Here is a 15411-nt window from a genome sequence, read left to right as displayed (position 1 = left end):
ACTGCATTTTGTTCAGATTTGTCCTGGAGCTTGAAAGAATTGGCATACCAAGTTCTTTTCCACCCTCTGATCTGTTCAAAACTCAAAATCTCCAGAGTAAGATGCATTTCATAGGTGTCTAGCAAAATCCATGCTACTGCACCAAAGGTAGCAAATCAAAGATTTTGTTACCATCACCTTAAAATTTCATTAAAGTGTCATTGTTGATAGTAAATGATAAAGTTAATGGTAGAATGGTGCAAACATAATTCCCCTGCATGCACATTGATGCTCCAAAGAAAAACTGAAAATGCTAAAAGCCTGTCACATTTCTTGCTACAGATTCTTTAAATTGTGCTACAGTTATTAACAAATATGAAGTTTTTGATCTCTCGCTCTTTTATTAGATGTGCAAAAAATTGAAAATGTAGGGACCAAGCAACGTAAATTGAGGATCTACCAAACTTCATGACATTTTCATGAGGAGCGCAAAAAAAACCCTAAGAACTGTTAAGATCTCTATATTGTCCAGGATAAGCACTTTCTATTAACATAAGTACCTATCACCAACATGAGGTTGGATTGTTATGCTTGTATTGTTTTTTTTGCAAAGTTTGAAGGCATGCAGATCTTCCCCATTCATGTGGTACCAAAAGACTGCAGTGCTTGGGGTCAAACCATGCAGTGCCTATGTTGCACAACTGACATACTTGCTAAGCAGAGACTTGCACATTGTCCCCCGCCAGCTGTGATATTCATTTAGAGTGGGGCTTATGCATTCAGTGTGCTTATTTAGTTGGTGTGATGGGGTTGCCAATGTTTTTGAACTGTGAACCCTTTATTCGCTGTGCCAAAACCTTTGGACTAGTTGCAGTCGGTAGAGATGAATTGACTTTCCAGAGTCTTCAGAGACCAAGTTTTAAAAATAATTCCTAGGGAAAACAAATTACAATATTTAATAAAATCACAGGAAGTGGTTAGACAGCCTTCAACACCAAAGACCCAGCGAGAAGTCACATCAGTGAACTGAAAAAAATGGAACACATATAAAATAAATGCAAAACAAACCACTTAAGTCCCTTCCAAAGTAGTTTTGGATTTGCAAAAGTAGTGGCGCAGGGCTCAATTTTTCAAAGTTTATTGTCCCATCAACTGAAAGGACATGTTCAAGTGTGCCACCAGTGGTGGAATTGCTGCTGAAGCCGCTACAGCTCCTAAAACACTTTCTACACCCAGCAAATTTTCTGAACGGAGTTGTATTTAGGGTTCAAAGTCTAGTGCTTTTTAGCAGGTGTAACATTTAACGTGCTGTTATTGAAAGCCTTATGCAACCTCAAAATGTGAGAGCGTGCCTGCCAAAATTGGGAGCTCTTAGAAAGAGGCTATCCAAAGCAAGTATTCTCTTCCTTAATAACAGAGTTTTTTACGTTTACCTAATACGTTCAGTGGGCCACACCCAAAAGTTACCAGGGATGCGGGTCCATCTGAAAAAACAAAAATCATCAAATTAGAGACCTTGATAAATTAGAGGTAGGACGCTGAAACATCCTAAATTGTGAGTGGAAGGATTGGGCACCACCATTTTGAGGGGTTGAGGAAGAGGATTTACAAGGACTTGTTTAGCATGTAACCCAAACGCACCTCGGTAGACACCTCTTAAATAATCTTCCTATGACCGTTGCTATGTCACTGCTACCAGATTTTTCGTGACAAATATACAATTTTCTGTATGGCCCTCCACTATATGAATACAAATCATTGTAAAGTTTAAGCCGGACCATGTGTTCAAATTTGGTAGTCTCACCGTACTATTTTGATTAGTTGAGAAGTAAAGGGCAGGCGGGCCAGAAATGGCAGTCTTTGTGGTCAGCTGATGGTATTCTATACTTATTTTGCTAGGTGGAATTTTGACGATTTTACAACATTCATTAAAAATTGGGAATCTGTATGTCAGGCCTGTACTCCAGGGCCTGGGTGACATAAGTGCAATTGGTTAATACGTGTAATGAGTATTGCAAATTTTCCCTGGGGACACAGGTATCATACTCCTGCAAGTTCACTGAATCGCGAAGTAGCTCCTATTTGTTTTTGGCTTTGATTTTCAGGTCGAACAGTCTAGGCTCATGCTTGGATGGTGGTTTTGTTTAGGACATTCAGTTCAGTTATCCAGTATAGGTTATTGAAGCAGCTTTTCATTTGAAACACTTCTTTACATAAGATAATATGCTTTAAAACGTGTGACACGTGTTACTCTGGTAGACACTCAAACTAGGTTAGAGAACTTTAAAATGCGCATGTCTGGCTAGCCATACCAAGATATCCGGCCAAATGGATATGCACATTTTAAAGCGCACACCTCTCTGCTGCTGCCATTCTGCAGCACTGGCCTTGTCCCGTCCTGACACTTAGTTCGGAATGAGTTGCAGAGAAATAAAATGGTAATGAATAAACGTTATTACTGTTTTATTTTTCAGCTCTGAGGCTTATGGGGCGACACTCCTTTCAAATGGAGGAGCCGCTCTTATCTTAAGAGTACTCAGGAGGCGCTCCGATGGACAGAAAGGGAGCCACTTGCCTCAGGCACCTTCTGTGTTAGCAGCTTTGGTGACATGGAGACTGCAGATAATGCAGTCAGTCTCACGGGCAAGTGGAGTGGCGGGGACGGAGGCTCACAAACCTGCATGTCGGTTTAGGTACTGCTGGAATCTGGAAACAAACGTGTAGGTTTGTCAGGTACATGTGTGCAGGCAAGATATAAGTGCATACAAAAAGTTGGAGGCACATAGTCCTTCTGCTATCATTTAGGTGTCATGCAGGCCACATGTTGCCACGCAGTGAAAGGCCATTGGCAGGGGTTGACCTGTTGCTATATTTGGGTGTCAAACTGGTACTAAAGGTGATACCTATGCCCCAACAAGATTAAGAAGTGTGAAAATGTCAAAATAATGAAGCAACGCTATCACAAAATCTTCCGCATTATGTTGCGGTCAGTGCGCAAACCTGCTTCTGTTTTATCCTCCCAAGCGTGCTGGTAGTTTGGACCGTGAGTGGTGTAGTCCCTATCATACTTTGATGTTCCCCTCTAGATCTGTCTCACTAAGTACTTTGATATGGAATTCTAGAACAATGTGCAAGAAGTATTCTAGTCAAAGAACGACAGTCAAGTTTAAAGATTCACTCAAATAATATAGTCACCTCAAGGCATAAGCTAGGCCATTAGTTAGTAATATGAAAGGTTATACATTTAGTATAAAATGAGAAGTCAAAAAGTTCAGAAGAGTTCTGGCAGTAGCAAATCAAGCATGGATTCACCTTCACATAATTAGCAAAGGGTCTCCTCCTTTCATGCAGAAACCTCACGCTATTATAGGACTTAAAACAAAAGATGTCATACATTCACTTCCTTGGGTCAAAGGCTTTTAGCCGATGAGATGCAAGGTGAGAGAAACATTGAACACAGATTACGTTCTGCAATTCTCTCATCATTGTACCACATTCTAGACAAAAAACTCAACAAGAATGCTCAGGTCATCTCACTGCGCACCTCCTGCTTCCACATCCTATGCATGCTGCGACAGATCTTAAAACGTTTACCTCAGAGCACCAGACAGACTGTCACACAAGCACTCCTCACCAGCAGGCTGGACTGCGGCAACACACTCCGTGGGTATCTCAAAACGACTCACAGATTCCAGACCATCCAGAACACTGCTGCAAAACTCATACTTGACCTTCTAAGCCACACCCGCATCACACTGCACCACAGGAGCTTCACTGGCTCCCCAGTCACATCGCAGCCCATTCAAACTTCTAACACACACCTATAAAGCCCTACGCAACGCAGGGCCAGAATTCCAGAGCATCCGTATACACTTTTACCAAAGCACCAGATACCTACACTGTGCTTCATTCTCCTACATCGCATCCAAGACATGGAACGACCTCCCTCAGCACATCAGAATTTCTTCCTCCACATCTTGAGTTCCGCAAGAAACTGAAGACTTGGATCTTCGTGTTAGCACCTTGAGAACCACCCACTTGCGCACCTGCCCAAGCGCCTAGATAACCTCTCAACTGATTAGTGCCTACACACATCAACATAACCTCAATTCTACTATTTAACAGCTTCTTCACATAGAACATTTCCTTGGAACTTTTCCTTTGTCTGACTCGGCTGGGAAAGTCTAATTTCGCGCCACAGCAGACTAACGAAAGTTTTTTTATTATAGCAGAAAATAAACAGACGATCACGTGGTGTAGGCAATGCTACATCCAAGATGGACTACAGAAGCTAAGTTGCCTAAAATTGGATGAAGTGCGTTTTCGCGTTCTACACATTAAAATGTTGACAGTCTACTTCTACACTGCATGTTTGCCTTTTCTTGCCGCAAAATGGATTCAACCCTGTAAAATCATTTAATCCTTTAGTCTACCGAATATTTCCCTTGGCTCTGCAAATAAGTCTTTAAAAAAGAAAAATATGCTGTCCTTCTCTTGCCTGCTTTTCTATCTAGGGCCACTAGTATGTGATTCTGCGGCTGCATCTTTTTGGTGTAAATATGAATTTTCAGCATTTGCCACAAAATCCACCATCTGCAGCCAAATCTACAGATTTTAACAGTTACAAATGTTTCTAACTCATGTGGATCAAAAGTTACTAAAACAACTGCAACATGTGCTTTCTTGCAGTGGAAGGGCTTTTAAAAAGGTTGCATTATTAGTTACCGTTCAGTTGCTATTGCTGTATTTAGTTGTGAAACTGGTAATAATGAATTGAAACCTTGTCCCAGACAGTGCTGTGTAGAAATTTCGTAATACTATCAAGAATGTGCCGCATTAAGCCACATCATTTGTGCTTTCTTGTCTCATAATTTAGTCAACTCTACTCCATAATTTGGTCTTCATTTGCAGCATAATACCAGTGGCCATGACTGTAGCCATGGTGAATGGAATATTGTCAGCTGATGTATGGCCATAGACTATCATGTCTGCTAAAGGCTTCAGAGACGCCTTGAAAGTGAGATTGTAGGTGGCACGGGCACACATGGGACTTTTCAGTGAAAGAACTCTGGTGGCTGGTTAAGCCTCTTGGGTAGGGCTTCTCTTGGAGCGTCACAGCTGTCTGGGTGATGCTTAGTTCTTCCTGTATATATACCTTGCACACGCCTTTGTACTTTATTCTGCTATGCATTGGCCATCCATGTATGCTGAAATGACCAGAGGAGTGCCTAACCTGCTCTCATTTTCTCCCCAGGTCCACGTAGCCACGAGTTCAAAGGAAATGTCTCCGACTGGGAGGAGCGGGTGGAGTTCAAGTCCCTGCAATGGTTTGGAGCAACAGTGCGAGCACACAACCACTCAATACTGGTAGGTGCGAGCTGGGCATGTGCTAGCCCCTTGAGAATGTTGTGCTTCCACTGGGCCCCTGTCCTTTTGTTCTCTTATTTGGGACCAGACCATCCAGACTTCCCTCTGCTTTGTGGCTTGTCCCATTATCACTGTCATTATTTGGATTTTCTGTCAAGCCCTGATTCCTCAACCTGGCATCCCAACTTTGATTTCACCTCCTTCCTCCTCTTTCCATGGTGACGTGACTTTCTGAATCCTGCTCAGAGCCCTAAGGCCTGCTGCAATGCACGATGACGCCGTCCACCGAGAGATGAGCATTTTGGGGAAGATGACTCCGTCCACCAGGGAATTTCCCATTCCCTTTTTCACGTTGTCCTGTCTCTCATGGTCTATCGGCAGCACTACTTGAAGACATCCTAAAGTGCGATCAAAACAACCTGCATGACATGAAGTGAGCCCTTCGCGTCATTGCCTCTGGACTCCCTACATGTAGCACTTTGTTGTAGCTGTGCAGGTGGACCAAGTAATTTTTCAGATATTTAGTCAATGCTGGACTTTTAGCGAAGTGAAGGTTGTTGTGTTGGGATTTTACTTTTGCTTACAATATTGTATATATTGGTTCAAAAAATCTTTCATGCAATTTGCAAAGTATTTGACTTTGTGTCAAACATGTCACAGGGCCATTTGCAACTTTCATTGCCCCTAGGGCCACCATAAAGATTTTGGGAGCCCAGGGCAAGGTGTGTTTTGGAAGCCCCTGTTCAGAACCGTATTGAATTGTATTCCCCACTTCCTTCTAATTCAAGTTTGGGTGATTTATTTATTTTGGAAGTTTTATAAAGTGCAAACGAGCCGTCGGGTTATCAGAGCACTGTACAGAGAAGCAGACTTGTTAAACAAGTACACAAGCAAATAGTAAGTACTTTAAAACAAGTTAAGCATTCAAAATGAGAAAAGTTAACAAGGAACAAAGTAGATATAAAGTACCAAAATTGCTTAGTAGAATAGGCTACAAGAGCTTTATTCACAAAATAAGTCAATTTGAGTAGCTTTAGGTCTGATGCTGAAAGCATTTATTCAGGAGCAATCGTTTTACTTTTGTTTTTGAATGAGGAGTTCGAAGGGTTGAGTTTGGTTTCAAGAGGAAGTGTTCCATATTTTAAGGGCAAGACCGGAGAAGTTCTCTTGAATTTCTGTGGTTTCAGCAGTAGAGATTTAGAACTTCTTAGGTACTGACTCATAACAGAGTTTGAGGTTTTTTTGCCAGGTAAACAGGAATTTTGTAATGAGCTTTGTGTGTCAAGCAGTCTTATTTGAACTGAATCCTAGCTTCGAGAGAGAAACAATTGAGGTGTATTAGATCGGGTGTGATGTGATCTTGTTTTCTTGCTCCATTGATGAGTCTTGCAGCTGAGTTCAGTGTAGCCCCTAAAGGGGCCAGCCTAGCTTTGGGTAACCCTGTCAGGGTCGCACTCCCGTAATCTAAAGGGGAGCTGACTAGGGATTGGAGTGCTAACTGCAAGTCATCTGGAGGTAGGAATGGTTTGATTTTCCTTAGTGTTGAGTTGGTGATTGGCACATCTGGTCTTTGCACCAATGCGGTCTAGTAAGTTTAAGTATTTGTCTAGAGTTATACCTAATGATCTTGTGCATTCAACAACATAAGGGGTGCAGTTGAGTGCCATTAGTTGTTTGAGTCATTCTTCAGTGGGGGCAGAGTGGTTGTGAAGGGGTTTGGGAGAAATTCCATCTTGAGCTTGTTTAGCAAAAGCTGATTATGTGTTAACCATTGCTGAGTTTTCATTAGGGCACAGTTGAGAGTTTTGATATCTTCTGGTGAGGCCATTTGAATGTACAATTGAGTATCAGCATACATGTGATAATGTAGGTTTGAGTGAATCAGAATTTCAGTGAATGGTTTTATGAGCAGGTTGAAAAGCGTGGGTTAGAGTGTGGATCCATGAACTCCAATTGAAAATGACGTACTGCTAGAAAGGAACTGGTTGAATTGATTCTTGGCGTTTCGTTTCGAAGGAACAAGGCAAACAAGCTTAAAACTGGACCAGATAAACCCATCCTTTTCTCAAGAAGATCAATCATGTCCTGTTTAACTGTATCAATCGTCGAGGAGAGATCAAGAAGTGTAAGCGGGCAAGGCTTGTTCTGGTCAAGTGGTGTCGGGACGATACCAAATAATACTGAATTATATGCTAAAATTTGAGTAACTGGTCAAACAAAAACAGTTGAAATATGTCTCGTTCTGTGGTCAATAAATACTTACAATGACGCTGGTTAAAGAGAGGGAAAGCCAGAGGTAAAGGTAGGTATACCAGGGGATAGAGATTGTGCAAGAAAAATAAGACAGTCTAATGTAAAATAGAGAGAACTGTCAGATTATCAGTGGGATGCTCGAATGATAGGGCTCTGGATAATTTCCAACTTTGACCATGCCTTAAGATGTCTGATTACCCCAACTCTGTTCTGGGCCCTTCCTTTTCCTACATGTAGAACATTGACTTTTGCCATATTTTAGAGTACTTTAGCCTTTTGCAAGCTATGTCAAAATAATTCTAGTTCCCACAAAGCTGTAATTAGGGGGGGGGGGGGGTACCAAAATTCCAAATCAATTTTCCATTTCCTAAAGGAAGAAGTTGATGACCTATTTCTGGATGGATTGAAATCTTATTTTGCAAGCCTGGGTAGGCTTCTTACCTTATAATTACAATTACTAAGTTATGGTTTAAACACTGCTATCTGCCGGGCTCTGTACCTCAGCACAAAAGCTGTTCTAGAAATCGCTGTCCATGCTTGCATTCAGGTTAAGCTACATTGATGCGGAGGGCCTCTCGCTCCCCATTCAGGGAGTCACAGATCAGATGTTCCCTTACCGTGGTGGTTGAGATAGTGTACTTCTGATTTAATGGGGTCTGTCCTCCTATGGCTCTGCAAAGTGGGGCAAGTAAAACTTTCTGCAATTGACTGAGTAGTAAGGGCGAGAGGTTACAGGCTTCTCAGGGCGGTGGTAGCGTAGAGAGCACAAGCTCAGAATGCAACAATCGACCAACAGACACAATAATGGTAGTTGAGAGCAGTCCCTCGGCACAGGCCAGGAGGCCGGGTGAGGTCGGCGCCTCCTCTCTTATGGCTGCATGATTTCTTTCCAGTGTCGATCGATGGCCTTGAAGCTTCTGCACAGGTATGAGCCTGGCTGCTGCAGCCCTGTTTGTCTGATGTGGTGGATGCAGCGCCACTTGAACTATAGGCAGACTCTGAAGCAGGTTGTGGCCCCCAGCAGAGCTAGTGTGATCACCCTTCTGTTGCAGCCCAGGCTGGTCTGATAGCGTCAGAATGGCCGTTCCAGCCCTGACTTGGCTGTCGCGTGCACTTAAGCTTTTCTTGTTTCCTGTCAGGAAACTCCTGAAAGATTCGCTCTCAGGCACTCTGCTTACTGCTTACGCTTAGTGTTCTTCCATCCAAGGGACATACTGGGCGTCCCCTTCTGGATAGCGTCGCTTCCTGCAGGGACAGGCGGACTCCTTCCCTCCCTCTGCCAGCAGCCTGCTACGTAGTATGTGGATGGTCAGCTACTCTGGCTGAAAGCAAAAACTTCTGCTGATGTCCCCTCACCTCTGGGAGGATGGCTGTCGGGGAGATATCAGCCCTGGTCTCACAGCAGTGCGTTGAGCACTCTGCTGGTCACTCCTTACTTGGTTGTGAATGACTTGGAACTGGAACAAACTGGAGTTGTTTAGGTCCAACTTTTATACACATTCTAGGTGGTGGGTGTGCATCCACGGGGTCTCCACTTTCAGAATAGGTCTGGGGGTGGTTCTCTTTTCAAGCCTCCTTCTCAGGCTTCTGCTCTCCATACATAGCCTTAGTATAGAGCAGAGGTCTTAAAACTGTGGATTACGCACTTCTTGGTCTCCGTGGCATTATTCCGAGGTGAGGACCAAATACCTCAGTACATAAGAGTAAATGAAGATCGAAAGAAACGCTCAATTTATTGTAGGGGGGGGGGGGGTTTCCACACATTCTAAATGTACTGGCAGCGGTTTTAGTGCATTAAAAACGATGGGAACTCTAATCATGAGCTCTGTGGTGATTGCGTTAAAGGCATCGCTTAAAAGAATAAAATATTTTATGAGCGTTTTTTTTTCTCACTTTCAGGTAATTTCATACTGTGTAACACAACTGAATGCCTGATAAACTAATTGGTGAAAAATGTGCTCTTTTACAGTATGAAATCACGGTTGGTTAATGTGATGATTACAGAGCGATGTGGGGAATATGGACTTGTTTGTTTATAGTGTTATGACGTCCCAGCCTTTAACAGAAAGCACTGTGAATAATATGTAAGACTTTATATCAACATTGTATCTATCACACACAATATAAAATAGGCTGCCATGAAACAAGTTGGTATATAAAAGAAATGCTTTTAAAATGGCTGTTTGTCTCTCAAAAAGAGTAAATCCTTGCTACCATAAAGCTTCTAATGACTCCATCATTTAGAGTCAATACTGGCTCCCAAGCAGCCTTTACATAGGGTGGTAAATCAATTGCACACATTTACCTTTCTTTCAGGTAGCAGGCATCTAGGTGACTCGGCATGTTTATTCTTTAGCTCTGTCCCTCCCTCGGCTTCACTGCATAGAACTCCCCCCCCTCCCCCCACCTCCCTTCGAATTTAGTGTGGCATGTGTGCTACAGAAAAGTGCATCTCAAATGATTTTATAAGCCCTACCCTCTGTGCTCGTCACTGTCCATCCCACTCATCAAGGTATTGCCATAATATTTTGAAGGCGGGGCTCTTCCTCTACTATAGTGTGATGTTCTCACAGCAGGCAGTTCTGGAATTGTCTTGCACCCACAACATGGGCCCAATGGGGGTGTGAGTTTTCCGCACTGGACTGCCATCAGCCTCTATGAAGCAGTAGTTTGGTATAAAAAGGTCAGGCCTGACCTGGAAACTTCTTCACCTTGCACAACAGACATTGCAATCCCGCCCCTCATTCTTACCTTCAACCAAATGGCAGTCCTCAGGAAGAGCTGATCAGCAGCCTCTTGCTAATCCAAATCTTCATGGCATTACCCAAGGTATCCCTGACCGCTTTGTCCACACGTCACTGTCTGGATATCCAACCCCCAGCCATGGCATGCAGACAATAGCCTTCCGCCGTCGAGGATAGTTGTCATCATCCTTCATCATGTGGCAAGACCAATGAGGAGCATCCCCCAAAAAATCTGGAGTACTCACACACACCCCTACTAATTCACATATACTACATGCACAACAGACCTGGACATGCAGTCAACATACACACAAGATGTCAATGCAAGTTCCTGGGCGTTCACAGTTACATGACTTGCATAAAAAAGTAAAGATGTCTAGTCACACTAACAATCTCCGAACATGGTATGCAGCAATGACTGCTCTGTGTTCTATACAGGACAGGAGCAGTAGTCTTCTGCCAGTTACTAAAACGTAGTTGATGCAACACTCTCTGTGACTGGACAGGTGCAGGTCCGGAACAGGTCTAGGCCTCGGTTTCCGTGCTTTGAACCATGTGATGCGAGCGCCAGAATGGGTCACATATTCAATCCAGCACTATGGTCTGGGGAGCACGCTTGTATACCATGTAATGGTATATACAGTGTAGGGGGCATTCTCATCCCAGTAGGGACTCGTAGGTTTTTGCAGTGCCAAAGATAATTCAGGGCAACCTACCCAAGTTGCCAGTCTTGGCAGACTGAAGAAGGTGTATTTTACTAAATCCAGTGCAAGAGAAGCAGGAGGGTACACAAACCCAAACAACCTAAGGGATGCACGGGGACCAGGAACTGGCATTGTTGCCTAGGTAACCAAGATGGTTTAGAAAGCCAGAATCTTACTGCCAAAAGCAACGAGAGCCACAGACGCTGGTATAAGTGTGCTGCGATACAATAGTTTTTTTTTTGGGTGGGGAGGCTGTGATGCCGGCGTGCTGTGCCTATAGTGGGCCAGTAGCACTGTTGGAAGACATCTAAGGGAGATCTCCGCATTTTCCCTAGGGGGCACCAATATTGTGCGTGAAGACACCATAGAGCGGTCATTGCTTTTACTATGATTGACTCATTTTTTTCTAGGATTAACACTGATCTTCTGTCCATCTCAACAGGCCTGCGCCCCACTGTACAGTTGGCGCACGTTGAAGGATGAGGCTCACCGCGACCCCGTCGGTACCTGCTACCTCTCCATGAATAACTTCACCACCTTCATCGAGTACTCTCCATGCCGATCAGGTACGTCTGCAGGCTCCTGGCTGTCTGTACTGCTGCAGACCGCCAGAGGCAGTGCCCCAGCAGCGCTGCCCTCCTCACTTCCAAATCCAAATAACTGACTAACCTATCCACCACTTAAAATGTACTTGCATGTTTCACTATACTAATTCAACACTAATCCTCTATGGGTCCCGAAGTAGCGTGCTACTCGCCGAAAAAGCGCTTCGGAGCCTCGTCAGGGGTAGTAAGCGCTATATAAATGCAATTACAATACAATACAATACATCACCACCGTGTGCGTGGTCTCGAAGTGCTTTAAAAAATGGGGCACCCCCTGAACTGTTTTGGAATCCTAAGTGACAGGAGTCACAGTTGCAGCTTCGTCTGGGTGTCTTTTTCCCTCTTGTTTTAGGGATGTGTTGCATCAGATAGAGGCTGGCAAGCTTGGAGCGGATTCGTGTAGGGTTTAGAAATGGATCGTGCTGGAGGCGTGAGGGTCACCCAGTCTTTTTATTTTTTATTTCTTTATTTTGTGGACCATTCTGTAAGCGGATGCGTACCTGACTTATCCATTGCTCGGTATAAGATGATGTGAAATTGCAGTAACTTCCTGCCAATGATGTGGCTTTAATGCCGATCCTTGTGTGTGTGGGATGTTCGTCTTCTTCAAGATGTTTAGTATTTGTGCATTAAGGTGTACACTCGGCTGGAATATATATCCTTTCAATGTGTGATAAAACTTGACAGTTCATGGTAATGTGGCCTTTGTTTTTCTAGATCAGAGATGTACACATTTTATAGAAAAGTTTTTGTCGTGTGGCAAGCTTCAGATACTGTATTTTAGTTCACATTTGATGGCGCGTCAGTGAAAAGTTCTAAGGCATTGCTCATTTAATTCCATATAAACAATATTTGTGTACACAAGTTCCTCTCTGTATTAGTGTTGCGTAAACATGTGGTTATATTTACCTATTGCTTACAGAAAGAAACCACGCTTCTTGGTGTCGCAATAGACTTCTTTAGCGCTAGACCACATCTGTCGGTTCCAGGCATGCGCCTTATAATGGTTGATGATGAAGATGGTGGTCGAGTCTCTTTGCTTTATTTGCTCCCCCCTTGACACTTGTGATCGAATGTTCCCTCCTGCCGTTTCTAATAGGTACTGTCCAGGGGGTAAAGGTCAAGGTCCAGTACAGCGCGACTGATCTTTCATCAACCTAGGCACCATCATGTCACCCCCCTCATGAGGAAGCTGCACTGGCTTCCCATCACACAGCGTTGTGCCTTCAATGTTTGCTGTCTCATCTTCAAATCCCTAAATGGAAGTAGCCTTAAATTCCTGGACAGCCTTATGCTGAGGCATGTACCTTCGTGCAACTTGCGCTCGGCCCACAAGCACCTTCTGTCAATCCCTTCCTTCAAACTTAAGCACCTGGGTGGTGGTAGGTTTGCTGTCCTAGCTCCAAGACTCTGGAACGCTCTTCCCTCCGAAATTCGATCCAGCACCGACCTCCTAGGCTTTAGGAGGCTCCTTAAAACCTGGTTGTTTCAACAAACTTACGAGTAACTCCCTAGAATGCCAGCACCTCTCAGAGCAGTGCCATGAAACCAATCCGATGTATGTGCGCTTTATAATTATTTTTTACATAACCTAAAAGTACCCAGGGGCTGGGTGGGGTGGTATCGTGTTCCTGTTCACATCCAGCAGCCGCTGCGTCGAAGGCCCGTCGTCAGTTCTACAGTACAACACCCACTGCTTTCGGTACTTCGCTGTTCCTCGTCTTGGCATGTCTGTCTGATCATACTCCAGCCTTCTTAGCCCGCAAGTTACTTTCACGGATTGTTAGAATGCATTTTTAAACTTGTCGTGGTCCAGGACTGTGCCTTGGGCTCTGGGTGTTTCCAATTTTGCATCGGGCCCGCGTCCACAGCGCTGTCGTGGGATTGTCACGAAAATCAAACCGGAACACAGATCTGTCGTTCCTTCAGAGCTCAGTGTCATATGAAAATAATTTGAGTGTTCTTTTGAAACTGAAATGGATGTCTGTAGTGAGGGAAGTCTTGGCCGCAAAAAAATTGGAACCCCTCCTCCTGTATGCTGTTGGCATAGAGTTTAAAACTTTTGGGGATATCAAACTGTAACGATGAAGTTATAGGGTGATGTGAAAGACGCGTTCCTTATCTTGGTTGTGGACTCCTGGGCATTACAAGCAAGAACACACACACCCAAAAATGGTGGTGGCTTCCTTACACTATAGGGCGTGTGTGAGTGTGTGTGAGTGTGTGTGAGTGTGTGTGTGTGTGTGTGTGTGTTTAATATGTATGTATATATATAATATGTATGTGTTTATATGAAAAATGTTATTTCAGCTAATTTGTCCACTTTGGGTTATGTTGCTTATTAATGTATTGCATTATTTTCCCTGTTCCCAACGTCGGCCATAATTTGGAATACCATCTCACTAGTGTGGATGTTTCAGTTTTTTTTCCAAACTCTTGAGATTCATTGTTTAACTACGGTTAAAACATGCTTCAGTAGAACCCTTGTAGTCCTGGTCATGCGTGCTGTCCATTTCTTTCTCCACCCCAATATCACTACATATGGGGTATTCTGTATGGGAAATCCCATTATCTTTCATACTATTAAACACCTCTTTCCAACAATACCTCAATTTCACACATCTATCAAGCATGTAAAAGTATAGCCCTCCTACATCGGTTTTTTTCCCTTCATTTTGGCAGCAGTTAAAAGATTTGTTTTCCTGTTTCACAATGAATGAGTTTTATCAGTTGAGTGGTAATTGTTGGTAAACACACAAGGTTGTATCACTATGATTTTCCAGAAGTCCTCTGGTGGAGCCAATGAAACCTGAGTTTCTTCAAAAGCTTTTCAGCAAAGTTTGTCCTTTGGGTGGTACAGTAATTGCTCTTGGTCTGAGTAGGAGTTCAGTGAAGTAAAACAGCTATGCGCTAAAGTGATCATTTTGAAAGGTAGAAGGTTTGACAAAGAAGATGGTTTGTGGTGCATGGGAATTAGCTGCCTGTTGAATCAATACTGTGTGCATTTCGATCCCTTCCCTTCGGATGAAACCTAGTTTTGCAGCGTGAATCTTTCTGGATTCACTATGCTGTGCATTATTCCGCGGTCTTGTGGTTGGGTCCGGATTCGTAGTCTTTTCTTTGTTTTTTTTTTTTTTTTTCTCTTTGCCCAGGTGGGCGTCGGCGTCACACCCCCTTTGGGTGTATTTCCGGTGACGTCGGCATGCTTCCTGCGGAAGCTCCCACTCTTGGGCGCCATCTTCAGATTCTTTTTTTCCGCGGTCGGGTCTGGATCGTTCCCGTTTGGGCTCCAGACATTTTTGGAGAAAGAAGAAAGAAAATACAGAAAAGACGAGGAGAAGTCATCTGAAGACTCCAGGGGACTTCACCGACGAAAGACAAGCAAAGATAAGGCGTTTTCCATCCAGATCTTCGACGACCGTCGACGAACACGCGACCAGAGAGGCCCTGGACGCTCGAGGATGGACAACACGCCGTTCAAGTTCTGCCGTAACTGCCACCACAAGTACGCGCAGAAGGACCAGCACCCGGTATGCAACCTTTGCCTACCGGTGGACCACGAAAGCGGAGACTGCAACGCCTGTTCCGCCTTCACCCCGAAGACCCTTCGTGTGAGAGAGAGGCAGAGGGTAGCACACGCCGCCCTGCAGGGGAAGGCCCCGACCCCGTCGCTCTACGAGCTGGGGATGTCCTCCGAGGAAGAAGACAACGCTGCCGCCGAAGACGACAGCTACACGGTCGTAGAGACCGATTACACGA

The 15411-nt window shown here is 44.1% G+C and overlaps 1 protein-coding gene across 1 annotated transcript in view; it reads left to right on the top strand.

Annotated features, from left to right (window-relative positions):
- Positions 1-15411, top strand: part of ITGA5 (integrin subunit alpha 5) — a 289891-nt gene that overhangs the window by 173455 nt on the left and 101025 nt on the right. Inside the window, exons 3-4 of the mRNA XM_078688465.1 lie at positions 5234-5346; positions 11490-11613. Coding sequence (XP_078544591.1) covers positions 5234-5346; positions 11490-11613 — 237 coding nt within the window. The remainder of the gene's footprint in view (positions 1-5233; positions 5347-11489; positions 11614-15411) is intronic.

Source organism: Lissotriton helveticus, chromosome 1_1 (assembly GCF_964261635.1).
Source record: "Lissotriton helveticus chromosome 1_1, aLisHel1.1, whole genome shotgun sequence".
Classification (NCBI taxonomy): Eukaryota; Metazoa; Chordata; class Amphibia; order Caudata; family Salamandridae; genus Lissotriton; species Lissotriton helveticus.
This window is presented reverse-complemented; position numbering and strand designations above follow the sequence as displayed.